General features: G+C 48.2%; 11 protein-coding genes across 11 annotated transcripts in view; 7 read left to right on the forward strand and 4 right to left on the reverse strand.

The window, feature by feature from the left end:
• Positions 1-1,042, forward strand: part of BDV27DRAFT_151637 (beta-glucosidase) — a gene marked incomplete at both ends in the record, with an annotated part of 2,764 nt that extends 1,722 nt beyond the window's left edge. Inside the window, 2 exons of the mRNA XM_032071385.1 lie at positions 33-463; positions 555-1,042. Coding sequence (XP_031933863.1) covers positions 33-463; positions 555-1,042 — 919 coding nt within the window. The remainder of the gene's footprint in view (positions 1-32; positions 464-554) is intronic.
• A 354-nt stretch (positions 1,043-1,396) lies between these two features.
• On the forward strand, positions 1,397-3,317 carry BDV27DRAFT_119045 (trihydroxytoluene oxygenase). The gene is made up of 4 exons (XM_032064763.1): positions 1,397-1,845; positions 1,917-2,254; positions 2,316-2,547; positions 2,604-3,317. The coding sequence occupies exons 1-4, from the start codon at positions 1,837-1,839 to the stop codon at positions 3,081-3,083; spliced, it is 1,059 nt and encodes a 352-aa protein (XP_031933864.1). The 5' UTR covers positions 1,397-1,836; the 3' UTR covers positions 3,084-3,317.
• A 7-nt stretch (positions 3,318-3,324) lies between these two features.
• On the reverse strand, positions 3,325-4,602 carry BDV27DRAFT_119047 (fumarylacetoacetate hydrolase family protein). The gene is made up of 3 exons (XM_032064764.1): positions 4,172-4,602; positions 3,742-4,111; positions 3,325-3,659 (listed from the first exon to the last, which is right to left on the reverse strand). Exons 1-3 carry the CDS (start codon positions 4,355-4,357, stop codon positions 3,361-3,363), a joined length of 855 nt encoding a protein of 284 aa, XP_031933865.1. The 5' UTR covers positions 4,358-4,602; the 3' UTR covers positions 3,325-3,360.
• Positions 4,603-5,201: 599 nt separating this feature from the next.
• BDV27DRAFT_164967 (N2227-like protein-domain-containing protein) lies at positions 5,202-6,828 on the forward strand. The gene is made up of 4 exons (XM_032073794.1): positions 5,202-5,389; positions 5,450-5,544; positions 5,595-5,967; positions 6,023-6,828. Exons 1-4 carry the CDS (start codon positions 5,221-5,223, stop codon positions 6,592-6,594), a joined length of 1,209 nt encoding a protein of 402 aa, XP_031933866.1. The 5' UTR covers positions 5,202-5,220; the 3' UTR covers positions 6,595-6,828.
• Positions 6,829-7,862: 1,034 nt separating this feature from the next.
• Positions 7,863-8,453, forward strand: BDV27DRAFT_151641 (uncharacterized protein; the record flags this gene model as incomplete). Its single annotated transcript, XM_032071386.1, has 1 exon — positions 7,863-8,453. One exon carries the CDS (start codon positions 7,863-7,865, stop codon positions 8,451-8,453), a length of 591 nt encoding a protein of 196 aa, XP_031933867.1.
• A 2,091-nt stretch (positions 8,454-10,544) lies between these two features.
• Positions 10,545-13,012, reverse strand: BDV27DRAFT_119049 (glycoside hydrolase family 72 protein). The gene is made up of 4 exons (XM_032064765.1): positions 12,368-13,012; positions 12,286-12,311; positions 11,474-12,235; positions 10,545-11,421 (listed from the first exon to the last, which is right to left on the reverse strand). Exons 1-4 carry the CDS (start codon positions 12,478-12,480, stop codon positions 10,721-10,723), a joined length of 1,602 nt encoding a protein of 533 aa, XP_031933868.1. The 5' UTR covers positions 12,481-13,012; the 3' UTR covers positions 10,545-10,720.
• Positions 13,013-13,108: 96 nt separating this feature from the next.
• BDV27DRAFT_119050 (DUF2406 domain-containing protein) lies at positions 13,109-13,943 on the reverse strand. Its single transcript, XM_032064766.1, has 3 exons — positions 13,593-13,943; positions 13,461-13,538; positions 13,109-13,406 (listed from the first exon to the last, which is right to left on the reverse strand). The coding sequence occupies exons 1-3, from the start codon at positions 13,702-13,704 to the stop codon at positions 13,297-13,299; spliced, it is 300 nt and encodes a 99-aa protein (XP_031933869.1). The 5' UTR covers positions 13,705-13,943; the 3' UTR covers positions 13,109-13,296.
• A 2,310-nt stretch (positions 13,944-16,253) lies between these two features.
• BDV27DRAFT_140040 (MFS transporter) lies at positions 16,254-17,771 on the forward strand (the record flags this gene model as incomplete). Its single annotated transcript, XM_032069574.1, has 5 exons — positions 16,254-16,442; positions 16,564-16,965; positions 17,013-17,360; positions 17,412-17,511; positions 17,542-17,771. 5 exons carry the CDS (start codon positions 16,254-16,256, stop codon positions 17,769-17,771), a joined length of 1,269 nt encoding a protein of 422 aa, XP_031933870.1.
• A 771-nt stretch (positions 17,772-18,542) lies between these two features.
• Positions 18,543-20,947, reverse strand: BDV27DRAFT_119056 (Zn(II)2Cys6 transcription factor). The gene is made up of 2 exons (XM_032064767.1): positions 20,765-20,947; positions 18,543-20,594 (listed from the first exon to the last, which is right to left on the reverse strand). The coding sequence occupies exons 1-2, from the start codon at positions 20,819-20,821 to the stop codon at positions 19,248-19,250; spliced, it is 1,404 nt and encodes a 467-aa protein (XP_031933871.1). The 5' UTR covers positions 20,822-20,947; the 3' UTR covers positions 18,543-19,247.
• Positions 20,948-22,000: 1,053 nt separating this feature from the next.
• On the forward strand, positions 22,001-22,742 carry BDV27DRAFT_316 (uncharacterized protein). Its single transcript, XM_032076307.1, has one exon. The coding sequence runs from the start codon at positions 22,237-22,239 to the stop codon at positions 22,654-22,656; it is 420 nt and encodes a 139-aa protein (XP_031933872.1). The 5' UTR covers positions 22,001-22,236; the 3' UTR covers positions 22,657-22,742.
• Positions 22,743-22,828: 86 nt separating this feature from the next.
• BDV27DRAFT_164971 (class I SAM-dependent methyltransferase) lies at positions 22,829-24,994 on the forward strand (the record flags this gene model as incomplete). The annotated part of the gene is made up of 9 exons (XM_032073795.1): positions 22,829-23,068; positions 23,218-23,271; positions 23,382-23,426; positions 23,473-23,508; positions 23,569-23,687; positions 23,738-23,763; positions 23,817-23,847; positions 23,895-24,249; positions 24,302-24,994. The coding sequence occupies 9 exons, from the start codon at positions 22,829-22,831 to the stop codon at positions 24,533-24,535; spliced, it is 1,140 nt and encodes a 379-aa protein (XP_031933873.1). The 3' UTR covers positions 24,536-24,994.
• Positions 24,995-25,829: the final 835 nt, after the last annotated feature.

The following is a 25,829-nucleotide window of genomic DNA, read 5'->3' on the forward strand; positions in this document are numbered from 1 at the left end:
CCCCTCCACCGAGCTGACGCTAACGAAACCAGCCTCAAAGCTCTGCTCCCATCGTCCCCGGACGTCTGCCTGGTCTTCTTGAAAAGCTGGGCAACCGAAGGCGAAGACCGCACGTCCCTCCACTCGGACTGGAATGGCGACGAGGTTGTCGAGAAGATCGCATCTACGTGCCCAAATACGGTGGTCGTGACTCACTCCAACGGCGTCAACGTCCTTCCCTGGGCAGACCATCCCAATGTCACCGCCATCCTGGCTGCCCATCTTCCAGGCCAAGAAGCCGGCAGCAGCATTGTCGATGTGCTCTGGGGAGACGTCAACCCGTCCGGCCACCTGCCCTACACGATCGCAAAGCGACAATCTGACTATTCCTTTGCTCCGATTCAAAATTCTACAGCCCTCCAAAACACCGATGATCCAATAGCATGGCAATCTGATTTCAAAGAAGGGGTGTTGATTGATTACCGTGCGTATTTCCTCCGACCTCCACTTGCTTCTGAAGCCCACCATCGGGAGACCTCAAAAGCATACTAACAGGACACACTGGAAATTCGTAGGACATTTCGATTACTATAATAAAACGGTACAATACGAATTCGGATACGGTCTTTCATACACAACCTTTTCAATCGGAAAGAGCATCTCCATCACTCCGCTATCCAATGGCGAATTGTCTGCTCTGCCGGCGGATGCAAAAATCATCCCGGGAGGAAACCCCAATCTCTGGGAAGTACTTTACAGAATCTCCATTACTGTGAAAAATACTGGGCAGGTAGCTGGGGCTGCGGTGCCACAGCTTTACTTGAGTCTTCCTAAAGAAATGACTGAGGCGGCTTCAGCAGTTAATGTTCTTCGGGGATTTGAGAAGGTGCAGCTCCAGCCCGGAGAGGCTAGAAATGTCACTTTCCAGTTAACGAGGAGGGATCTTAGTCGCTGGGACGTTACAAGGCAGCAGTGGGCAATACCAAGCGGGTTGATGCAAGCATACGTTGGTTTCTCAAGCAGGGATTTCCGGGTGGCAGGCTCGTTCACTCCGATCCGGTAGTGTGAAGGCCAAGTCGGTGGACATGGTCTGATGCCCATTAGGCTACATGTCAATAAACACAGGATTGAAGATAGGTGTGACTAGTAATTTCTGCTAGATACATAGGAATTCATGGTGGTAAAATGCACTAGTTGTTACCTTCAGATATATATATTTTTATGCGATATTGAAGCGATCAACGAACACTAATGCGATGTCCGAGAAGATATCGCGGACGCTCCACTTGGTGGAAGATCTAATTGAATTGAGTTGCCAGGCTAATTTTGAAATATGTTTTTAAGGGCAGTGTTGGCCTGATATTTAACTAATTCATCTCAGATCTGTGCTGTTGGGGGGTCTTGATCTTTCCTGTCTGGATGTTCTTGCTCGCTTTCGACTTTCACATATTGTGTCTTCCATTAGGCCCCACATCGGGCCAGCCCTTTGTATACTCCGATACAAAGCAGGCAATGCCCACCATCCCACAGTCTCATACCACCCCAATGTCGAAATATCGGTGCATTCCCTCGATATAAACCGAATCAGGATTTAAAGTTTAGACGGAAGATCAACAGCCCCGATAAATTATACACCAGTCAATGCCAACAACCAGGAACATAAACAGGCCCCACAAAGAGAATGTGGGACATGAGCTGAGGAACGGTGGGACAACCCACGGAATTAAGCCACGCCCCTCGGATCTTCCACCATGCGGGGAAACCGACGGGGTAATCCATATAAGCAGAAAGAAACAGGAGCACATTGAGATCTCAACACAGCACAACTAAACCCCGGTAAGCAACTAGTTATACAGTATGATCGTGGTAAGAACTTACCGCTCCTCTCCCCCAGGATTGGCCCGCTCAAGTGAGCACTAAATGGAAAAAAAAAACAGCGCGAACTACCCGCCCCGGCTCAAGGGGCCTCGATTGCCGATATTACCGCCATCGGCCCGGACCAAGAGTCGGTCGCATCGTGGAGGAAGCGATGCAATATTGATACCGGGAAGCAGACCCGACTGGTCAAACTGTCGCACATGCGGTACCAGCATCCGGACTTGAATGAGATTACGGTGTTTTTGCAGGACTTTGGGATGGAAGTGGTGCAGAAGACGGACGATCGGATTTGGTATCGCGGGTATGGAACGGATCAATATGTATATTATGCACAGAGGGGAGAGAAGAAGTTCTTAGGGGGTACGTTTGAGGTGGAATCATACCAGGAATTAGAGAAGTGAGTTGCTTACCCTGGTTTCCCATGGCTCGTGAAAAAAAGAAGATTACTGATCGTGTAGAGCGGCGCAACTGCCTGGTGCTGGGGAAATTCAAGACTTGTCGGAGGCTCCCGGTGGAGGGTATCTGCTGACTCTGACTGATCCGGAGGGATTCCCTGTGAACCTGATCTGTGGTCAAGAGCCACGCGAGGCTGGTGAATACCCGACGAGCATTATCGTGAATACAGAGTCGGAGAAACCACGGATTCGGAAATTCCAGCGATTCAATCCAGGTCCAGCGGCCGTTCATAAGGTACGCTTTCTCCTCTACCCCTGTGTATAAATTCAGTGCTAATGAAGTTAAACCAGCTTGGGCACTTCGGACTCTGTGTTCAGAAGTTCGACGAATTAGTAAACTTCTACACTACGAACTTCAATATCGTGCCGAGTGATTTTCTGCACGTTGAGAAGGACGGTCAGAAAAAGAATGTCGCTCTCTTCGCACATATCGACCGTGGAACAGACTATGTCGATCATCACAGCTTCTTCTTGAGCACGAACCCGACCTCCCATGTCCATCATTGTTCCTTTGAGGTCCATGACATTGATACGCAGCACCTTGGCCATCAGTATTTGAGCGGGAAGGGATATGAATCGGTTTGGGGTGTGGGGAGACATATCCTAGGCTCCCAAATCTTTGATTACTGGTGGGATACCACTGGTAATATGGTGGAACATTATGCAGATGGGGATTTGATTAACGAGGAGACTCCAATTGGGTATGGGCCTGCGGGGGATGAGTCGTTGGCGGTTTGGGGCCCTGAGGTCCCATCATGGTTCTTGAACTAGTTCTGCTACGGTGCCGACCGGAGCGACTGTAACGGATCTCTCCATTATACTCATTATACTTTGGATTCTCATGGCTCGTGGAAGATATACATTATAGCTGTGCTATTCTAAAGACGCTGGATATCCATGATCATGCGAGGGTCCTCAAGCCTGCTACTATCCCTAAGGTGTCGGATAGCACATATACTGCATCTCTCAGGTCTAGATTACAACATCTCGCGCTTCGCGATGGACAATAAATGCAAATGAATATTCTTTTCTATATAAGCAACGCTATCTATTCGTACCGCACCTTGTTGACCAACGTGCCAATGTTTTCAATTTCGACATTGATCTCATCGCCATCCTTCAGCACAATTCTGGGTTCCCGGGTGAATCCAATTCCAGCCGGAGTTCCTGTCAGAAAAATTGTGCCTGCTTCCAGCGTCGTGCCCTGAGACAGATAGGAGATCTGCTTCTTGATCGAAAACAGCATTTCCTTCGTATGGCCATTCTGCAGGACATTCCCATTATGGATCGCCTTAATGAACAACGTCTGCGGGTCCTTGATGACAGAAGATGAGACGAGGACGGGTCCTATACTGGTCAGTGGCAGGACCCTCTAGACAAAGCACAAGAAGGATCTAGAAAGCAAGAGAGAAGTAGACAAAGAACATACCGACAGGGCAACTCCCATCCAGGCCCTTAGAAAACGACCACTGCGAAGTCGCGAATTGCAGTGCCCTTGCCGAAACGTCGTTAGACGCTGTATAACCCAGAACATAATCCAGCGCTTCCTCTTCCGGGATATCACGGCCTGTCTTCCCAATCACGACACAGAGTTCTGCCTCGTAATCACTCGTTTCATCTTGGGCGCACTTAGGGATATTAATCGTAGCGGGGTACGGGTTGGCCAATGCAGTGCGGGGCTTAGTGAACATAACGGGAACCGTGGGGAGCGCCATGTTGGCTTCTCTGGCGTGGTCGAGATAGTTCAGACCCAGACAACGGATGTAACTGCATTGTTCTTTGGTGATTGGGGAGAGAAGCTACTCGATCTTGTTAGTATGCCTTCTCAACGAGAGTCCGCTAGCAGATGAGGCCCTTACCTGCTTAACGTGCATCACGGTCGTGGATACGCGCCCGTCAAAGATCGTCCCATCGATAAGATACGCCGCGATGTTCACGCCATTGACGCTATCTTTGCCAATGTCGCGAGTTGTGTCGACTAACTGGCCAAGATGCTCTTGGCTATCTTCGACGGCAATGAAGCGGATAAGGTGTGTCCAGGACATTTTGACGGTTTGAATTGTATTTGTTGAAAATGAGGGCCAAAGACAGTTCGGACGCTGGATTCAAATCCCTATTTATTGGGGTATCGGGATGGGCTTCCGTGTCCCACCTCGGATCTTGCGGGTGAGATTCAATTCATGAAATCAATGCGGGGACAGTGTGGGACTCTTTTCAACACCCATTTATTCCTTATTTCCGTACTTCCGATGGAGTAACTCCGAGTCCAAGTATACGCAGCAGACCTTATATATCAGGCAATGCTCTTGTGTGTACTACCCATGATTGCAAGATGATGACGTTCCGAACCAGCTGTATGTAATAAAGGAAGATGCCTACAGCTACAGGGCGGCTCACATGACTTGCAACTTCACTATCACAGAAAGTCTGCGCTTCTGCCCGTACGACCACTAACTCTGAACACCTGCCGGGCCACACTATACCAGAAAGCAACAGTCAAATCTCTTTGAATCAAACGAAAATCATGCTATTGACAGACCTACCACCAGTAGCAGATAAATTTAGTCAGCTACTAGTATCAAACCATGACTCTTCGGTGCCAATACGACCAAACCAGCCCGTCGGACTTGGCAATGCTCAAACGACTCTGGATTTGAGGACCTTCGGGGACGTGGATTCGAGATTTTTGACCATGCGGTCTCCCACTCTTTTTTTATTTTCAGTTTATTTCTTTTTTTTTTTTTTTTCTTTGTAGATAGTATTCAATTATATCGATTGTTTAATATGGAACCACGCCATATTAAAGCAAATGCTTGCAATGCATGAAGAGTATTGACAATAGAAGAAAATACAAATAATTTTTTTTTTTATATCTTTGTAATAAGAAGTGGTCTGCATATGTAGAACAATGCACAGCATTCTACTATTTTTCTATATTTTCTGCCTTGCATGGGCAAAGGACATAATTCCACAATACGATGCCGAATTAGGCGTAACACACGTCTTCGTGACAAACATCACCATCATCGACCCGAGCGAGTCACGCCAGCAAGAGGAATACTCGCGACTACAAAGCCGTCTTCAACGCTCCACCGGATCATGGGATACATCACATCCTCGACAGAGATTGCTCACAGCTCTTCATGCCTTCCATCGCTACAAAGAGCGCAATCTAGCCGAAACAAAGCGATGGCGGGATTGGTATAAGAAAATCCCCAAAAAACAGCGCTCGGTATGCGGTCCCGTACAAACCCATCGTATCCGATACTGACCACTGGGTAGATTGTTGAATCCACGGTGAAATATACCCGGAAGCTGAATACCGTGGAACACCTTTTCGAGACAAATGAGCAATTGGCGCATGAGATTGTCAAGCATGGGAAACAATTCTATAACATTTCCCAAACTGAATTGGACCAGTTCATCAAGGAGAACGAGAAGAAGGGTGTCAATACCGACAAAACGAGCGTCTCTCAGGCAATGAAGCATTTCGTGCGCGATTGGGCCGATGAAGGATACGAGGAGCGGCAGGACGCATTTCCGTGTGTTCTAGGTACTCTTGCGAATATGTCGAGAACATCCGAGCAACCGTTGCGAGTGTTATTGCCCGGAGCAGGACTGGGACGACTGGCGCATGAGGTTAATGTATTAGGTGGTGAGTTTGCTTCAGCTGCAACCAAACGATCATCGAGATGGACTAATCAAAACAGGCTTCGAGGTAACCATGAACGAATGGTCCATGTACATGAACCTCGCATATCGATATCTATCCAGCCTGTCGAGCGCCAACGGCAAGATTTTCCATCCATATATCGACTGGTGGTCACATCAAGTGACAACTGCTGATTTGCAGCGTTCCGTCTCGTTTCCGGATACATTGGTTAGTCCCTCTGTCCTCCTGGTAGAAGGCGACTTTACTACCGTATTTGCAGAAGATGCGGGGAAGTATGACGTGATCGTCACGCTGTTCTTCATCGATACTGCGCGGAACTTGGTTTCTTATTTTGAGAATATCCATCGGTTACTCCGCCCCGGGGGCAAGTGGATCAATCTAGGTCCGTTGTTATACGGAAGTGCGCCCTTTTTGCAGCTGTCGCTGGATGAGATTATAGCTTTAACCGAACACCTCGGATTCAAGTTTCAGGAGACGGACGCATCTTGTGGGGATATAACAATACCTGGGATGGCAGTTCGTGGCAAGGAAGTGGCCTACGCCCGGAATGGGAAGGGACTGAGCAAGAATGCATATCAGGCGCAGTTTTGGGTCGCCCGGAAAAATTAAAGGTATAATTCTCTGTGGAACTAGAATAAGATACATGGCTTGGGCATGACTCCAGAGTGGGAGTCTTGTTGCAGCGACGACCTATGTCTTGTCAACATATTTCCTGACAAGCAACGACCAATTTGTAGAAGGATCCGACAGGCGATACAAAATCTCATACACGCCACGAGGGCAAATATGAGAATGGGAGAAAAGCTTCATTCTAAAGTAATCTTCCAAGCTGGTGTCGCATCTGATGTGACGGTTGGCAAGGCCAGTAGCCCATACACTCAATAGTCGACACCTGGAACAAGTCTCAAGGAGAGTGGACATCTCCTCGATGTCTTGTGTTTTCTTTGTTAGGTAATCACCAGCCAAGTTTAACTGTTTCAGATATCCTGGTAGGCTGCCTGTGTATACTCTAGACAAAGGTACCAAATAATGAATGAAACATACAAAATACCGACCTATCTAGGAGACCTCCATCATGCAGTTCTCAGACAGTTGCCCTAGAGATATACCTCTAGTGGATATTTGATGAATATAATTATCTCTCTCCTTTGCCCCTTGATTTGAACTGGTTAAAACGGTTATAAGGTCAGACCCGTATGAATTGCAAAGGTAAAAGCTAGAGAATCATTGATTACACACGATGACCAGCCACATATAGCGTTTGGCTTGTTACAGAATAATGAGTCCTGAGCCAATAGGCTGGGTGGTATGGCTGCGTACATGAGATTGCCACCGAATAGGATATCTCCATACCTCCCCTCATGTCAGGACTCGATTTGATATCAAGCCGTAATGATGCATTGATACATGGATTATGGTGCTGGCACCGGGCTATTCCTACTCAGCTGTGGACATCTGGTTAGATCGGCACATCCCAAAGTGCAGGTTCCGGTTTAGTGAAGCATTGCATTGCGCTCAACGCCATAGCAAATACCATGTCACTGAAACTAATATGGCCGAATGACGTGTCTGGGAATCCAGGTCCTACTTACAATAATCCATGCAGTACAGATTAGTACGTCGCAGCGTGCCGCCAATTTCAACAAATATATCGCCCACCGGTGGCTTTCATGCAGGAAAAAGGCGCCCCATACACATCGCAGTAGCTGGGGTATGCAATGGGCTCCGGGGCCTAGTTGAATCGGCGAAGCCAAAGTTGGCTATAAGAATCCTTCCTCATCCCATATGTGAGTCCCGTCAGCACTTCTTCTTTTACTCTAGGATCCGAGACATCATATTTCAATAAATATTCCACCGAAGCCGTTCCCCGTTTCACAATGCTAGCATCGAAAAAAGTTGAAATGATCACCGATTTGCTTAAGGGACTGAAGCATGGTGTTAAAGCGATCAACCATGTTTTCGAGGTTGGTGAAAGTGCCAACAATTGCTACCGCAGCTTTCAAGAGACCAAACGGAAATCTAGAGACTGTGAGAATCAAACCCACGAGACACATGGGCCCCAGTCAAAACCATACAATCCTCATTCTAAAACATTCTATGTGCTCGTTCCATATGAAACGCACCAGGTAACACGCTTTGATCGACAGGAAGCAAGGAAGGTTGTGCTTAATGCATTCAAGGAGAACACTGCACGTCTTATAAGTCCCAAGGGAGCGTCAAATAGGCAACCTACTTCTTTGTATAAAGGCTATGTTCTGGCTAGGGTAAAGGTCGAAAAGGGCCATACTGATGATGACATTTTGAAATCGGTACGGGAAAGTTTGAGGACCAAGGAAGGTGGTGCCAATCTTGAATTCTACTTCCGCGAACTACGGCGCTGTCGAAGGGGATATTATGTTGTGTCCAAACGGGCTATGGATGCGCGAGCCCACAAGGGGATGAAGCACAATGGAACTGAGTCACATTGATGCCTGGACAAGTTTATCCAACCCAGCTGTGGACATTGGTTCTCGACCCTCAGAATGTATTCGTCTACGCTGGGCTTGCGAAGGCGCAATCCATTTGTCTGTTTTATTTACTTGAGAGCATGCTTTGCGTTGTTTTTATTTCTCCTATCAAGGACTCAAGAAACATGGGAAATCAATTAGTTTCCGAACTTTCACTAGACCATAGAATATTCTGCCTGCCAAAAGAAGTAGAATAAATGGGCACCCAATTCCCCTGTTAGACCGCTGTTTTGTGCCCTAAGAATAAATTTCATATAGTCATGCTTTCTTCGGGAAATCGACATCTGTGGGTGCCTGAAGCCTGAAGGCCCTATGCAACTACGTGATCTCGCACACAATGAAATCAATCCTTTGTATGTAGATTACATAGTTTTCTCAAGAGCTGAACCTGTTCTATAAGGCTACAATACCTTCAACATTTTTACAACATCGATATAGCATTGCAGTAGCTGAACACAACACACAAAATAGAAAGCATCTATGCAAGGATGAACAATGACTGTCCTAGTATCATCTTCTATACGGTGTTATTTCTCAAACATCTGCTGCCAGCAATATCATCCACATTATAAAGGCTTCCCCTTGCTAATGAATAGGGACCACCATTTCTTCTCGGTCACACACACAATCTGGACCGTAACAAAGCCATTATTCCCTCTAGTCAAACGCCCCCATCAATAATAATTCTTACACATCCTACATCCCGTGCAACCCATTCAGAATTCACATCAGGTAGTACAGAACAATGAAGACATTCTGTCCGCAATCAGACTATCCTATCAATGACACTAACGGAATGTCCCCATAGGCGCCAAAATTCAAGAAACCTAGACTTCAAACCCCGGAAACGATCGGCTAACAATATGGGCGCTCTCCGTAGGCATGAATAACATATCCGGAATTCAACTGCCACAATGAGAGCCCCTATCCCGCTTTCAAAAATACAATCCGGAATCGTATGAAGGTGGAGTCATGATAGTCTATATATTATCTTTGCATTGCTTCCCAAACCAATCTGTGGTTCACAATCCACGTAACTCCCAGTGCTTTGCACTTTTCTATAGTCACTTCCCCTTGAGCACTATTCCGAACGAGCTGCTACTGTAGGACCAATAAAATGGGCTTTCCTCGAATTCCAACCGGAAGCACCTCAATCCTCACCAAAGTTTAGGTTGCAAATAATAGAGCCTTTGTCTCGGCAGTCTACCCCAAGGATAAAGAAGGCGAGGGAATGTGTGCTGAGTTTCCCGAGAGTGAAACGAGATGTTGCGAGATTATGGCGACGTTACTGATATGGTTGATTGAACATTCAGCAGAGCCCGCGCAAGATGACCCTAGACTCGAAGCCTTGTGGAAAAGGTATCAAGATGATTTCATCCTCATCTGAGCCTGAAAACCGGACATGTCTGGTTTGCTGTCATTCCTGTAAAGAACAAACGAAGGTTGGAAGTTTCGAGACGCCACGAAGTCTTTCTTGAGAAAGTATAGAAGGGAAGTGTCTGTTTTATCCAGAAATACTAGAAGCCATGGAGGATGGAGAAATTGTGCTAATGCTGCCGGGGTTAGTGAACAGTGATGATGTTACTAAACTGAGACATTGGACATGGCAACTTAAGAACAGAGACAAAGAAGAGTTTGACCGTGCCGTTCACAAATGCGTCCGACAAGTTTTGGCCAGAAGAGACAAATTGGGACATGCGAGCAGAGAAGAGAAAATTGATGGCACGACAGAAGCGCATACGTTTTTGACACGCGAGAAAGGCGAACGCCAGACATAGCTCACGTCTCCAAGAACGAGGCTTCAAAGTACTTTATCGTGGAAAGTAGGGAATATCTTTAGCTTTAATTCCAGGTTTCTGATATCATATCTTCTAAACACACGATTACATCCAGGATTTGTCACTTGCTATGTTGCGCTCTACTTTAGTGTATTAACCCTAGACTAAAGTTAGGTGCCCATTTCCTGGAAGGCTATGTTCTATCTTTTTTTTTCGTTCTGCATTATCGTTGCTATCCTTTAGTGGCATCATGAGGTCGTTAGAATGTGAATAGCGATTATTCTCAGAGCTCTGCCAAATGTCAATGAATACAGCGATATTTTGTGTTGGTCAGAGATCGCAAAATTGCTAGATGCGTCCACTAAGATGTAAACGATCTATTATACAAGAAAAGCTAAGGAGCGACTAAAGTGAGTTTAAAAGCAAAATCCGCGTATCTATCCAACCAATCTACAGCATAATCATAAATAATGCAGCGCACACAGCAGTCACAATGTACGCGCCCAGCTGAACAGATCCAACCGCCACCATAGTGCTACCCGTGGTAGGAGCCAAACCGGAAGAGGTGGAAGAAGAAGCAGACGAGCCCGATCCCGAGGTACCGGTGGGTTGAGAAGTGACGGTACCCGTACCGGCAGTACCAGCCTGGCTCATCAGGCTGGAGCAAGTGCCGATCGCCTTAGTGGTCGAGGTCACCGTGGCCGAGCCACCAAAGCTACAGGCCGATGCAGCAGAGTTCTGCTCGGTGTAGTACTTGTTGAGGAGGAAGTTGAGCTGATGCTTGGGGCTGCACATGCCATAGGCGCCGTAGTTTCCGGTGGTGCCGTTGCGGGACACGCCCGTGCAAGTAGTGTACCCGCAGACCAGAGAGAACAGGTCGGCATAGTCGTCACTAGAGACGGAGTCCTTCACGACACAAGCGGCGGCATCAGACATGCACTCACACAGGTTCTCGTTCGGGGTAGGAGGCAAGGGGGTCTGGGTGGCTCTCCAGGCGCTGTTGACAGCCGGGCAGCTCTGCAGGGCAGTGTTGGTAGGCGTGTAGGAGGCCTTGTTCACACCAGAGGGGGTGGCGCTGGCGATGTGCTTCGAGTAGGAGGTGAAGTCGGCAAGCTTGCTGACACTGGTGCTGTCGACGATAGACACAAGACCTATACAGATGGAATTAGTGGCCGTGGAGTTCGGTCTAACTGGAAATCCTACCGTAATCGTTGGTTTCTTGGAAGTACATGTAGACAATACCACCAGACCATACGCCATTCATCTTGTCACCAAACAGGGCATCGACTTCGGTGAACTGACGAGGCTGGACCTCGTTACAACCATACTCCGCGAAGAAGACAGGGACAGAGTAGTTGGCGAACTCTTCCGTGCGGTCCTTGTAGCCAGAGGCGGAGTACGACGAGTCACCGCACCAGGAGTAGATGTTATAGCCCCAGAAGTCGATGCTATCTTCTTCGCTTTCACAATTAAAGTAGTCGGCCATGTTCACACGGATATCAGAGTCATCGTTAGTGGCGTATCCCACACCCATGGTGCGGTAGCCTTTCTGCTTGATGTAGGATTTCATGTCACGGACAGCCGCCTTGACAAACGCGCTGGCATCCGTCGTACCGACTGTGTTGGAGACTTCGTTACCCGCAAAGAAGCCCAAGGTGTTCTTATACTGAGCCATCTCATCAATGACCGATGTGTAACGAGAGTAGAGAGTAGTCTCCCAGGTGGGATCGCTCCGGTCGATGGACTGGGTGGGATCAGATAGATCCGAGACCACGTAGATGCCTGCATCGGCCAGCAACTGCATGCATACGGTGTGGTTGGCGGTCGGGTCAATGGCGTAGACCCGAATGGTGTTTGTGTTTAGTTCCTGCATGATGGGCACGTCACGCTTGCAGGCTGTAGCATCGGCCAAGGGATCCTTGTAGCTGTTAGAGCCATTGGTGGTACCGTTGCTGGAGTAGTCCTCTGCGATGGTCAGTAGCTATAAGTAGGGAGAAGACTTTCGAGAGACCTACGTTGATAGGCAACACCACGGATATAACTGACATGGTTAGCGAGAATATAAGATGAGCCCCGGGGTGAGGGTCAGAGACTTACAATTGGGTATTGTTACTCGAGTAGAAGAACTTGGAGCCCTTGATGATGATGGGGTCGACATCGGCCACAGCGGTGCCCAACAGGGCCGCTCCCACTGCCCACGAAAGCTTCATCGTCGTGTAGAACAGGAAGGCTTGTTGGTGTATTGGAATTAGTGATGAGAAAACGATGGTATATAACGAACGTCAGGAATGTATGTATAGATACGAAAAGAGCGACTGGCAATAACAACAACGCTCCAAACAGTCTGGGAGAGAGAGAAAAGGACAGCTGCCCCTGTTAAATTCTCGCCGCAGACTCTGCCATCTGGTATTAATAGCAACGTCTCATTATGCTTTATCCGCCGTCGACAAGCCAGGAGGACCGCCCCGCTATACAGCATCGAACGCGTCACCAGCCACGGTGTCGCTTGTATTGTGCAGTTCGGTCTATGCCTCAAAAGCTTAGCTCGCCATTAATGTCGTTAGACATGGAGCAGCGGATCTTCACCGTCGCTCTTAGATTGGATAGAACGACGGAGTGGGACGACGATGGTAACTGCCGGCGCATCACTAGATAGTGCGGATGTGGATGCCGAGTGGATTTGGCCTTATCTCCGAGCAGAGAATTTAAATTCTTATCCGTCGGATTTCATGCACAGTGGAGACCATCAGAATTTCCAAATATGTTTTCTTTTGAGCTTCAATGGTTGCCTAGATTAATTTAAATTAATCTTTAATACTTTAAGTCGGTGAGAATACGATCCATTGGCCCAATATTTGAGATCTTCAGGTCACTAAAAATAATATAATATTCACACGGTCCCAGTCATAATATTCATACAGACAATCGCTCAATCAACCATTCCCATCAGATCATTCTCGAAAAAAAAAAAAGAAAACAAAGCAATTCCCAAAAGAACACCAATCCCGACTCCCAGTTTCTATCTATCACATGGCATTCTCTCGTCGGCGTGCCTCAATGGCCGCCTCAAAGCTACGGATAGTATCGAGCGGTCGTTCCAGTCGGGGGCGAGTCGGGTTGGAGCGATCCGGATCGGCTAAAGAGAGAGGTTAGCCATGGAACAAGGATTAGGGTTGGTGCGCACACTTACTGATAATCTCGCCTTTTGCATCGCGATGCTGCATGGATCGCAAGGAGAACAAGGATGTACCACCGATGGCATTGGCAACTACCTCGGTTAGCCGCGAGTTCGCCACCACATTGAAACACATAATGTACTTACTCGGTTGCTCTTCTCTCAGGGCAGCATTGGGGTCGGCCTTATTGGAGAGGGACTTCTTGTAGCTGTGGGAGGAGACTGACTCGGTCCGCTCACTTGCAGCGCTGGATGCCATTGTGTGTGACTTGGGAAGTATTCAATTGAAAGTTTTTGAGTGTTGGGATAGGTAAATGAAAGGTATGCAGGTACGGTCGAACTTATAGAAATATATAGAAAGAGAGTGTGGGGATCAAGACGCTGTCGGACGTTCTCTGAGTAACAGCAGAGTGTCTTCAACTGACAGTTCCAAATCTAATGATGGATTGAGGTCCGTCTAGACCCCTGACGGTCTTTTGTCGCTTAAATCGGCCGTCACCTGGGTGGTTCCTTTTTTGCTCTCTTTTTTTTCTTTTTTTGGGGTTTTTTGGTTTATTTTAGAACCGAAATCACGCAACGGCCACCAATGGCGATCGTTGCTTGAGTGCGCTGGTTTTTGTGAGACTGTGACGCGGCCGTATCGGGTCATTCATGACGTTTCTTCCCCAATTTGTTCCGTCATGCTTTGCTTTGATTGGCTTTCGGCAAGCCAAGCTTCGACTAATGCAGCAAACCCAAGGCTTGGCTCTTACTAATGACCAATCATGGTTGAAAAACCCTCAATCAGAAAAATGGGCCACGCAAGCACGGGGTCATGGCTGTGGCGATGCCCTCACACTTATTAGGCATCCACATTCACCATTGGTTGTTCCTGTTCCGTACCTGACAAACAGACCATTCTGGACTACAAGGATTGTCCCAGGATTGTCCCGTCTTTCCAGTGATTATCCTTCATTCATTTGCATCATTACCAGATCCGGAACATACCTTCGTCAACCATTACATCAATGATCAACAGGTACCTGACATCCGAACAGGTACAAACTGTAACCTACACAGTACACAGTACTACTACTCCTGGCCCTGTCAGGGGAGTCAAGAAGTCAAAACATCCTGGAAGGCTGGGGGAAACGCCCTGTGTAACATGTGATCTTCCTTTCACCTGACTTTTGTCCGCACACTTCCGCTTTCCGCTTCCGGTATCCTCGGCCAGACCAAGAACCAAGACATCCAATGTCTGGTCTTGTTCTTAGTCAATGGCATCTGAGGACCTCCGAAACTCTCGGAAACATGTATGTTCCTGTATTATTGCACTAGTCCCACGATGCACATGGCATCACAACCCCGGTACCACTACTACAATTAGCAACTGCCTCGGTGAATCATTTCCCAAGTCGACCCTGAAGTTCAAACGCAGGAAGAAACCATCCAAAACAATCGTCTTTTTTGCCAGACTGAGTCAGACCCGCTATTCTCCAATGTCACCAACCCATTGAATATCAGAGTAGGACCTGGAAAGGATTGCTCTAATGAGACTTGACCCACGTGAGATCGCACTGTCCCTTGCAGAAACCGTACTGTGTACTCCGTATCGATAAACGCATAACCCGATGCTCAGGTACAAGTGGATCCATCACAGCCACATCAATGGTGATATATTATCCCCCGGTTGGTCCGGGCCATCCTCCTACGTATCCCCGAGCTCGTCTGCTATTTTTGACATCTGGGAAGATTCCTCATCCACGTTGCCGGAGACATGAAACCGGCCTCGCTCGAGACAGGATCAAGACCAGCCACTATTGGGCGACTGACTGCACAAGGTACTCCTCGTGTACATCCGACACAATATGGAAGAAATCGGAAACACTCAATAAGCTGAACTCCGCGAAAGAGTCCGGAGTCACTATCAAAATCCGACGTCATCTTGTCAATAACACTATCCCGACCGTGAAAGGAAAGCCTTGGCACCCCCTGTGGTATGAAACCGATTGTGCGATGCTCTGATATTATCAAGGGACTTTGCAAAGTCAATCAACACCACGGTTATAGCACAAATTCCTTTCGGACACCTCCAGCGGGAAAATGAGGTGTCATCGATCGTCGATGCCCGGTGACACCCTCGGACGACTTGCTTCGTAGATCAGATTCCTTGTTTATTCGGGGATTCTGGAGAACATGATTACCGACTTTATGACTTTGGACGGAGAAGAATTCCTACATCGGAGGCACGCTCTCGCGACAACAAGCGCGCGAACGTCCGCCTTCTCAGGGTCAGTGTATGGAAGAGCCCGACTTTGTAGATTACCTGCGCAATATACGTACCGATTTCCGATGCGTTTGATAATGGCTCTCAAGGACTAGCAGCCCTACATTCTGGTTACCTGGTTTACCAAGCCCTGTACCACACGAACAACGAGTTGTTACCCTCCAGATGCCAAGACCAAGTTTTCAAGCCAATATATATCTCATTGAATCGGGAGACGCTGTATCACCATTGTTATCGATTATTTCCCTTAATGCCGGAGGACTGATGTGCAGGTGAACGGTTCTCAAGCAAAGCATCTTCCTTAGCCTTTCAATAACCACTGCTTCGGTCAAACATACACATCGTTGCGAAGTAATTCCCCGTGGACTTCCCGAAGTTTAGCCGGTTTGACGTCATGGTCTAAAGGTCCAAGTTGTTCATCTTGGCACTTGGCATTTGTGGGGAGAGAACGATCTCGTCCTTACGATGATAGAGATACAGTCCATCGGATTCAATTGTCAACTGATCTCTTCGCCTCACGGTCGGATTCGTAGCCCAAAAAGATGGCGACCACGGATGGCACCGTTTCCAACAATCGGGAAGAGCAACCGTCGTTTGAAATGTCAACGCAGGAGCCTCCCCAGATAATCCATCAGGCAGAGCGATGGAACCATCCCCGGTCCAACATACTCAAAACCTTGGCCACATACTGGAGCTTCCTGGTAATGGGCATGAATGACGCTGCGTATGGAGTGAGCGATCTCATAACTTCCCATATAATTCATAGCTGCTGACATTGATAGCCTTTGATACCTTACGTCAGTCTCCCTACATGCTAAGTAGACGTTTTTGATCAATGCTAAGAATATGCAGCTTGAATCTTACTACAATTTATCTTACACGGTTGTGTCGCTTGTATTCTTCTCACCACTTGGTGGCTATACTCTGGCTGCTTGTTTGAACAATAGAATCCATGCCAAGCTTGGCCGTCGCGGCGTTGCATGGTTGGCTCCTGGGTGCCATCTCATTGCGTATACTGTCAACTGTCTGCACCCCCCATATCCGGTCTTGGTTGTGTCATTCATCTTTGCGGGCTTTGGCAATGGACTTGGCGATGCCGCGTGGAATGCGTGGCTTGGGGATATGGCCAATGCAAATCAGCTCCTTGGACTACTACACGGTTTTTATGGTGCTGGCGGAGTATTAAGCCCTTTAATAGCCACTTCCTTGATTACGAAAGCCCATCTAGAATGGTATTACTTCTATTATATCATGGTATGCTGAAACCTAGCCAACTGCCAATCAATCGCTAATAGTCATAGATTGGCTGCGCGGCGCTCGAATTTGCCTTCCTTCTCACAGTTTTCTGGGACTCTCCCGGTACACCTGCCGAGGACGCTCGCGCCGATGAAAGCAAAAGTGGTCTCCGTCAAGTTCTTTTCAAGAAGACGTATGCGCGGGTAACTTGGCTGTGTGCATTTTTCCTTCTTGGTTATGTAGGAATTGAAGTTGCACTCGGGGGATGGATCGTCACATTCATGATGCAAATCCGCAACGGAGAAGCATTTGCCAGCGGTATGACCGCTACCGGATTTTGGCTAGGATTAACCGTGGGCCGGGTGGTATTAGGCTTCGTGACGCCGCGAATTGGGGAGAAGGTCTCTATCGTCGTACGTCACATGTTTTGCTTACAGTCACATCGCCGCTAACAACGTTGACAGGTATACTCCCTCCTCGCAATTGGACTGGGCCTAATTCTCTGGCTTGTGCCCAATTTTTATGCATCGGCGGTGGCAGTCTCCCTCCAAGGCTTTTTTCTTGGTCCCTTCTTCCCTGCTGTCGTGGTCGTAGCTACCAAGCTTCTTCCCAAGTCGCAGCATGTCAGCGCCATTGGATTTGCGGCTGCATTTGGAGGAGGGGGTGCAGCTGTCCTACCCTTTGCAGTCGGCGCTATTGCACAGGCACGAGGAGTCGAGGTTCTCCAACCTTTCATCATTGGCTTGTCCGGTGGTATTCTCTTGCTGTGGTTAGGGCTGCCGCGGATGCCAAAGAAGGGAGAAGGGAGCCGTATTAGTGCTTGATCTTTGCGCTGTTTGGGATACCGATATCCAGTCACGGCTATTTCCGACCCAGCTGGAGTTTAGTGTACATATGCTGTCCAACCGGGTACACGACCCAGGCAGTTAGATATCGTTTACGTGTCTCACATATCGAGAAAGTCCCCACAATCTCTTGATCTTCGTTATCAATTCAGTTTCATTGGCACATCTAAGCATTCGCCCCCTAGTCTCGATGTTCATGCACTTCCGACCGCCATTACCCGCATCTATCCCTCGTAATGTGTGTTCGTAATGGTCCACCTCGCCTGACCGCAAGTGGCCCGATTATAGGTCCAAGATGGCTATTCCGTCGATTGACAGTAGTTGGCATATCCAACACCTCATCTAAGCCAATCATTGCCGGGAAAGTAACAACACCTGCAGGGAGGGAAGTCTTGTGTTGCTCTCGCAAAATATCATTGGCCTCATCCGAGGTGACAAAAGTACGTGCAGCGCCACTCTGGCAAATAAAACTCTACCCCCTTCGGCATTTCAAATCATATTCGGCAATCTTCCTACTACCACCCGCTTCAGTAACGTCTGTATGAACTCCATGGTGTAGGCCCTGATTTCCGTTCCCATTGGTCGGGTTAATGTGGATACGAGGTAGCTCCTGTTGACTATGTTGACTACGGGAGGTATAATTGGGTAAAGGTTTCCCATAAGACTAAATTTCTGAGGATTGCGCGGATCCGGGAAACCAGACTTAAATCATTTATACTCTCTATTGTTATCTGAGGTTTCTGGTGTTTTGATAGGGTTCCTTATCTACATGCAGTAGAGGGTAGACGTAGTAGTTTCCCAAAATATATAACTTCCAGTCTGTTGCCGAGGACCGATCTAAAAAAGGAACTACAACCTCAAGGTACTTTCTCGATTTCACTATTTGCCTACCAGTATTTTTCTTAATTTCTTATTTTTTTTTTTCCATTGAGATAGACGACTGCAACGGTACACATTATAAAAATTAGAATAGAAGAGCCAGATATTCGTGTATTTTTCTCTGGGCTGAAATTGCCAAGGAAATGTTGCGGGTGTGCGTCCAAACCATTCAACGCCCCGTATGTAAGGATGTCTGTTTGTGCGATGAGCTACTGCATATATGACTGTATGCCCATTTAGCTGATTTCCATCTTGACTAACTTTACATACGGGGCAAAGTTTGATGTTCACGCTCGGTTACGATGAACGCCATTCGGCAGAGGAACGTTTATGCCTTGTTGAAAGCGACCGAGACCTGGAATAACCACTCCGGGGCATCGGTTCCACATACGAGATTTTGTCCCGCATTCCAAGTTGCGGGGATAACGTGTGCAGTAATGTTTAGTTGAACGAAAACACGGGAGAGCCATGCTGACAGGCTTGATTCACCGGGTGAGCAAATAAGAAGTCTGATCCTGGTCGACATGGCCATGCACACAGCCGACGACCTGGTCCAAATGACGAGCTAAGAGTTCGTCAGGTTTTCAGCGCAAGAGTCCCCATGGACAATGCAAGCTGATCAAGCCAATCGAGGGGTTTCACCTCGCTAGTGCCACTAGTGCCCTCGACGGTCACGGATATTGCACCTTCCGGAGCTGGTTGATACGTGACCGTGTTCCAGGGACTCTGAGTGGGATTATTCTCATCAGAACCCAGCATCCGGACTTTGCTAGCATTAAGCAGCACGAGAAGCTGGTCAAGGAGTGCTAACGCTGAGTCCATACCCCGCAACGATCTATGCGCAATGGTGTGCACAAACTGTTTCGGGATAGAACCGTTTAGAGGATTTCTCTTCTGCACCGTCTGACTGTTCATCTGAAGCTCCAATAGCGCAGCCAGCCGTCGTTGCAAACCTCGCAAGAGGTCTCGGCTGCAACGAATCTCCGCGGCGAGGGACTCCCTCGATGACTCGGACGCGTTCCGAGCAATCACATCGCGGGTGCGCACGAGGTACCCCGGACAGAGTAAGACTTCCTCGAACGCATTCTCGGTGATCTCGCCCAGTCGGCTGCCCTTCCCGTCGCGTTCCTCCGTTAGTAATGCCTCCCGATTCATCGCCCGCCACTCCTCGCTTTCAAGAAAGCATGGCTCCTGGCAAGTAAAGGCTTCTGCGACTAGAAACGCCCGGTATGTGGTGTACATGGTACGCCCGAAGCCTGAGCGATGGGCATCCGGCCCACGCAATCGGAACAACGCCCCGATTCCGCGCGAATGCACCAGCCATGAATTCGATCCTACACCGTCCAGTACTTCGTATACGCCGAGTGCGATCGCTGCAGCCAGGGTGTCATCCGATTTGACGCGAACGGGATCGCGCAGGGACTGGGCTAGACACCGCAACGCCCGGTTATACATGTGTCGGCTCGCCTGTAGCTGGTCATGGTCGTGATGTCGTCGCGCCAAGAACCAGGTGTTCAAACAACGAATACCCCAATTAACGGCGCTTGATTGCGCAGCGGAATGATGTCGGACAAAGTCGACCCAGGTGAGATCGACACGGGCAGAGAATGCGGCATACAAGTTCGGGAAGACAGCGTAGACGACATCGGAGAAGACTTCTTTAAGCTGTGTGTCCAGAGCGGTCGCCGTCAAGTTACGTGTGAAGGATTGGTCGATTGTAGGCCGGCCGAGCACGAGTGCCTGCTGGTGGTGATATCCTTTCAGCGTCGGTTTAGATGGACGTACGTCGTCGAATTCGGAAGTGCGGGTGGATTTAACGACGGCCGGGGCGGTTTTATGGTAGAATTGGAATCTCTTCTGGTAACCAGGGCAGGTTATTTTTCGCTTTTGGCAGCGTAGACATTCTGGTCGGGTTTGATCGCACTATTTTTTCATTAGGATGGGCATTTTCCGCTTCGATATGATTTTCATTGTTCTTTTGATTTTGAAATTTTCTTTTTTTTTGTAAAGTCTTATTTTTATTCTTAAATTTTTTTTTTTTTTTTCTCTTGAGTGGAAACACGGCCGAGGCAGATTAACATTGGAGCACCCACTTTGACCCGCCGCTGGAGACAGGCGCGACAGCCAGTGCTGCGCGGTACGCCAACCATTCTTCGCTACTGCTTGTCAGGAGGGAGGCATGAAATGAATACGACGATACTGAGGACGCGAGACAGAGTGATAGGCTTGTTGAGGTGCACAAGCCCTCGCACCTTGAGAGAAACGGGGAACATCCGACGAGCCGCCCACCTTCATCCGATGACCCTCGTATATCGGAAGGTATTATCGCACGCCAAGAGACGGCGCCCCCGCCCAACTACAGGATCAGGAGATGGATATGCATCTTATGCACGATTTCTGGGAGGAACACACTAAGATTTGTGAGAGAAGGCGTTAGTCCGCCACTACGTGTGTGCCGGATTTTAGCCCTAATCAGGATCTAATCGATTGTGTACAAAGGGGGAAACAAAACGAGTCAGTGAGTAGGACAGACCGTTATCTAGCCGCGGCATACGTAATATGGAATTCTATTCTACGTATCCCCAACAGGCATCTTATCAAACTCAAAATCACGATGATGGTCTTGAAGATCAGAACGCAAGGTAAGTGACTTGCAAACTTGCGATCTCTTCCCCTCGTGTCTTCCGATCTCGAGTGCGGTTTAAACTCGGGTTCCAGACTCGACGAACCACGGAACGCCGAGCAGTAATGAAATTGCAATGAAATCATGGGCCCACTAGCGAAAGGCAAGGACCTGATTGGGTGTCAGGCTTCTCGTACTTTGGGATCTTGCGGGCAGCTGCAAAGGGCCATCCTTCGCTCTCATAGCTTGTTCTAGACTGTTCAAGCTGCTTAAGTGCCGTGTGCTCAGTTCGTGCACACAAACAGGGTTTAGAGTCGCATTTGCCAACGCAGCAACGGCTCTTGCCCTTTTAAGGATGTGATGCATCGATCCATTTAGGGGGTTGTGGAGCTAGCAAGGGTCAATAACTTCGCTATGCGCAAGATTCGTGCATTGAGAAAGACGCCCCCCCCACCGCCACATGGAATCAGGAGAAACGGCTCAGTCCGATCCCTACAGATGCTCGGGACTCTTTTCCATGGCCTTTCGTGGACCACATGAGCCTGAAGAATTTCGACCACGGTGACGTGGCGTGATTGGAATTGCTGACAGCGGGTAGTGGAGGTGGTGCCGACCCCGGGAGGCAATTTTTCTCTATTACCTAACCCTTGTTATGATATAATACTTTTACCGAATTTATATCAATAGACATCCAGTCTCTCATTTATGCAACCCAACCAGAGGTGGCAAAACGGTTGCCTTTGTGTCTCCCTTTTCGATACAAAGAATGGGGATGCGGTTATGCCCTAATCGAGGGGGCATTGAGAGAGAGAGAGAGGGGAAAGGGAATCAAAAAAAAAAAAGGACAAAACGCCTGAACACAAGAAAAATGGCAAAAGATCCGACCAGTGGATCCACTGGACCTCGAACCAACCAGTTAACCGATCACTTAGACGGTCACTAATGCCGACTAACAATCGGCTAAAGCTGTTGGCCTCCCAAAGAAGCCACAAGACCTCCTCGATCGACGGTCGCGGCACATTGTTGGTGCATCCGTGCAAATGCGAACTAACGAGTGACGGGCGTAAATATTATGATGAAATGGGATTGAATAGTGTCTGGAGCCGAACGGGGACTTCTGTACTTTGCTTCGCGAAACTTGGCCAGCTTTTTGAGACACCGCAAATCTTTCAACGGCGGTCCCGCTATGAGTTGCCCGTCGACGAGTCCGATTTAAGAGTCGCTGCGATTGGGACCACAATTCCTCGTTCTTCAGGACCTTTTCGTCCCCTTTCCTGCCGGTTTTCCCTTCTCTTTTCCCGTTTAATAATTTGTTTTTTTTTTTTTTTACCGCTATTAATTCTATTACTATTGTTCTTATAATTAGCTAGTAGTAGGTGGGGAGATTAGGTTTTCTTTTCTTGCTTTTTTTCATTTTTCTATTCCCCAGATTATTTTGGTTTCTATCCCTACGATTTCACGATCACCCACTTGTTCCTTCTCCCTGAAATTGTCCTCGTATTGCTTGCTGCCGTTCCCCAATTCTTGAGCAAGAATGGCATCCCGTAGCGAAACAACACCACTGAAACGCCCCCGGGAGGAAACTCCACCGGAGAGCATACCACAACAAGTTGAACCTGAACCTCAACCTGAACCTGAACCTGAACCTCAGGCTCAACCTCAACCTCAACCTCAACCTCAACCTCAACCTCAACCTCAACCTCAATCTGAACCGGAACCGGAACCGCAACCAGAAATACCGCAGGGACATATTCAGGGTATCATCGAACCCGATGTTGGTTTTGTTCTCTTCTTAGTACCGGAAGGAGGATCTAGCTAACTGGACTTACTAGACCTTCTCGGATGGCGACGGTGATTCCTTATATGCAGGATCGTAAGTGGCAGAGTTCTATCTCTCCCAAATCGACTGGCTGACAATTGTAGACTGGGAGATGCCAGTTATACCACCAGTATTACTTCAAGTGCTATGAACTATCAGTATGTAACAGGCTCGCAGTTCTGTTGGGATTTGGTGGCTAACAGTACAGATATGAGGTATTTCTTAGCTCAACCGCGATGTTGCGGCGGTTACTAAGTGTATCTTATAGAATGGCCGCAGATATCATTCGTACCATGAGGGTGAATACATTCTGGTGAGTGTCTCGTTGCCTGATTTGGGAACCCTACTAACTGAGATAGCCCAATGATGAACAAGAACAAGACCGTCTGGACTTGGTTGGTTGCGCCTAGTGGAACCATTGGTGAACGATAGAATGGCCGAACTAACAAGAACAGAGTCACCACATCTATCGGATGGTTTTGAAGGGAGAGCTGCACGCAGCCCCCATCAAGAACCCCGCTCGGGTCCTGGATATTGGTACCGGAACTGGAATCTGGGCTATCGATTTTGCAGAGTAAGTCCGACCGGACGTGAGAGTCATTGGCCGAGTACTGACGATATCAGCGAACATCCCGAATCCGAAGTGATTGGTAGGTATCTCGTTCTGTTTACAAAGAAACTCTGTTTTGACTGATCGGCTCAGGAAACGATCTCAGTCCTATTCAACCGTCTTGGTATGATCAATGTGTCCCCGGTCTATTGAATGTTACTAATTGATTAGGATCCCTCCCAACCTCCGCTTCGAGGTGGATGACTTCGAAGCACCCTGGTCTTACAGCCAGCCTTTCGACTACATTCATGGCCGTGAACTAGAAGGCTTCATCCGTGATCATAACCGCCTGTTCGAACAGGCCCTGGAGAACCTGAAGCCTGGTGGTTGGATGGAAATTGCCTCGATCGAAGTCAACTGCTTCTCCGACGACGAAACACATCTCAAAGCAGAGTCTATGATGCACGGAGTCAAGCACATGCACCTGAGTGCTAAGATGTTTGGCAAGGATTTCGACACTGTGAAGAATTGGCGGTCGCAGATGGAAAACGCCGGCTTCGTCAATGTTCGCGAGGACGTTTACAAGGTACATATATTTCTGCCCTAGTCCATGCACAAAGAAATGCTAACGGCAACAGCTCCCCCAGAGCCCCTGGCCCAAAGACCCCAAGCTCAAGGAGCTCGGTCGTTACCACCAAGTTAACATGATTGAAGCCATGCCGCCCTATTGTTACGCGCTGTTTACGCGGCAGCTTGGTTGGGAACGGGTCGAGATTGAGGCGCTGTTGGCAGGTATGCGGAAGGAATTGCGCGATACGTCCCTCCATCTGTACTCGCGACTGCATATCGTTTATGGGCAGAGAGCGCCGTGACCGCCTACCGATGATTGATAAATAATGAATTTGCATCTATGCATTGGGATTGTCAAGTATTCTGAGCGAATTATTGCATGTGTCCTGCCTGCCGTGGAGCATAGGACGTTTGGTTTTCTATACGAATTTTTATTTCTTTTTTCTCCACTCGAAGCTGGACTGCTGTACGTCATAATTGTGAAGTTCATGGGAGACTCGAAAGCGAGTCGGTCATTACATCTTGTGAAGGCATGGGACAACTGCTCTCTGTCCCTTCTACATGGGTTTACTAGTATCGGTTTCATGGTGAGCTAATGAGCCGCCTTGGCGATCTTCTACCATGTCAACAGTCGGCATAAACTTTGATTGTTGGAAATTTACTGTCGGGGTTTAGGAGCTTCGTGTTCCCGCCTAAAGCTATTGGATGCTTTCTTTGTGTGACCCAACCCTGGCTGTTTGAAATACCCGAAGTACTCGATAGAGGATTCAAAGTGGAAGGCTTAGCGGACATACAAAGCCCACGCTATACCCCGTCTGTCAAGCATTGCCGACAGTTTCATTGTCAACCCGACGGTGATACATTTCCATCCCACCTTTTCACGGCACGGCAACTTATATAGACAATGGAAGGAGCCCCACTGAAGCCGATTATTTTCTACCAGATGGATTTTAGCGTATCACTATTCGTGCCCAAGGTTCCCGATGCTACTATGTACATTGTTTCTCCTCTCGGCGACGTAGGCCTCAAAGGAACCCCTGCCTTGGCCGGCTGATATAGTAAAGCTACTGACACCAAGATGAAAGCATCTGAAACCCACTCCACATTTGATCCTCGTGGTGTCATATCGGGCTTTGTGACTGTGGACGCCTCGGCGATTAGTGGTTTAATATTTTCCATGGTGGTGAACTCTACAGTGATGCAAATCCTGTTAGGCTTACTTCAAGTCCAAATCGAGATAAGAGATGCCTGAGATTAGCGTCCGGATTAAGACCCTCGGGACGGGGACACTTTTACTCTATCTCCATGCTTATAGTTAAATCCAGACTGTTGCATATCGACCCGGATTGTATACTCCTGATCCCGTCTCTACGGACCGTTGGTTATACATACTACTAGTTCGTACGACGCAACTTCTACAAATGAGAACAACGGTACCTGTTGCCAATCATGGTTAGGGCTGAGATCTAGCTCATCTTCCACTGGAAAATTAATATGTAACTGTAACCCTCCCGCCTGGTCTTCAGGCGTCCCGATCGAATCGTGTTCCCCAAAATAGGCAACGGGTATGACGTAGGCACCCTTGATCACGTGATA

The sequence above is a fragment of the Aspergillus caelatus genome (genome assembly GCF_009193585.1).
Source record: "Aspergillus caelatus strain CBS 763.97 unplaced genomic scaffold BDV27scaffold_1, whole genome shotgun sequence".
NCBI classification, from domain to species: Eukaryota; Fungi; Ascomycota; class Eurotiomycetes; order Eurotiales; family Aspergillaceae; genus Aspergillus; species Aspergillus caelatus.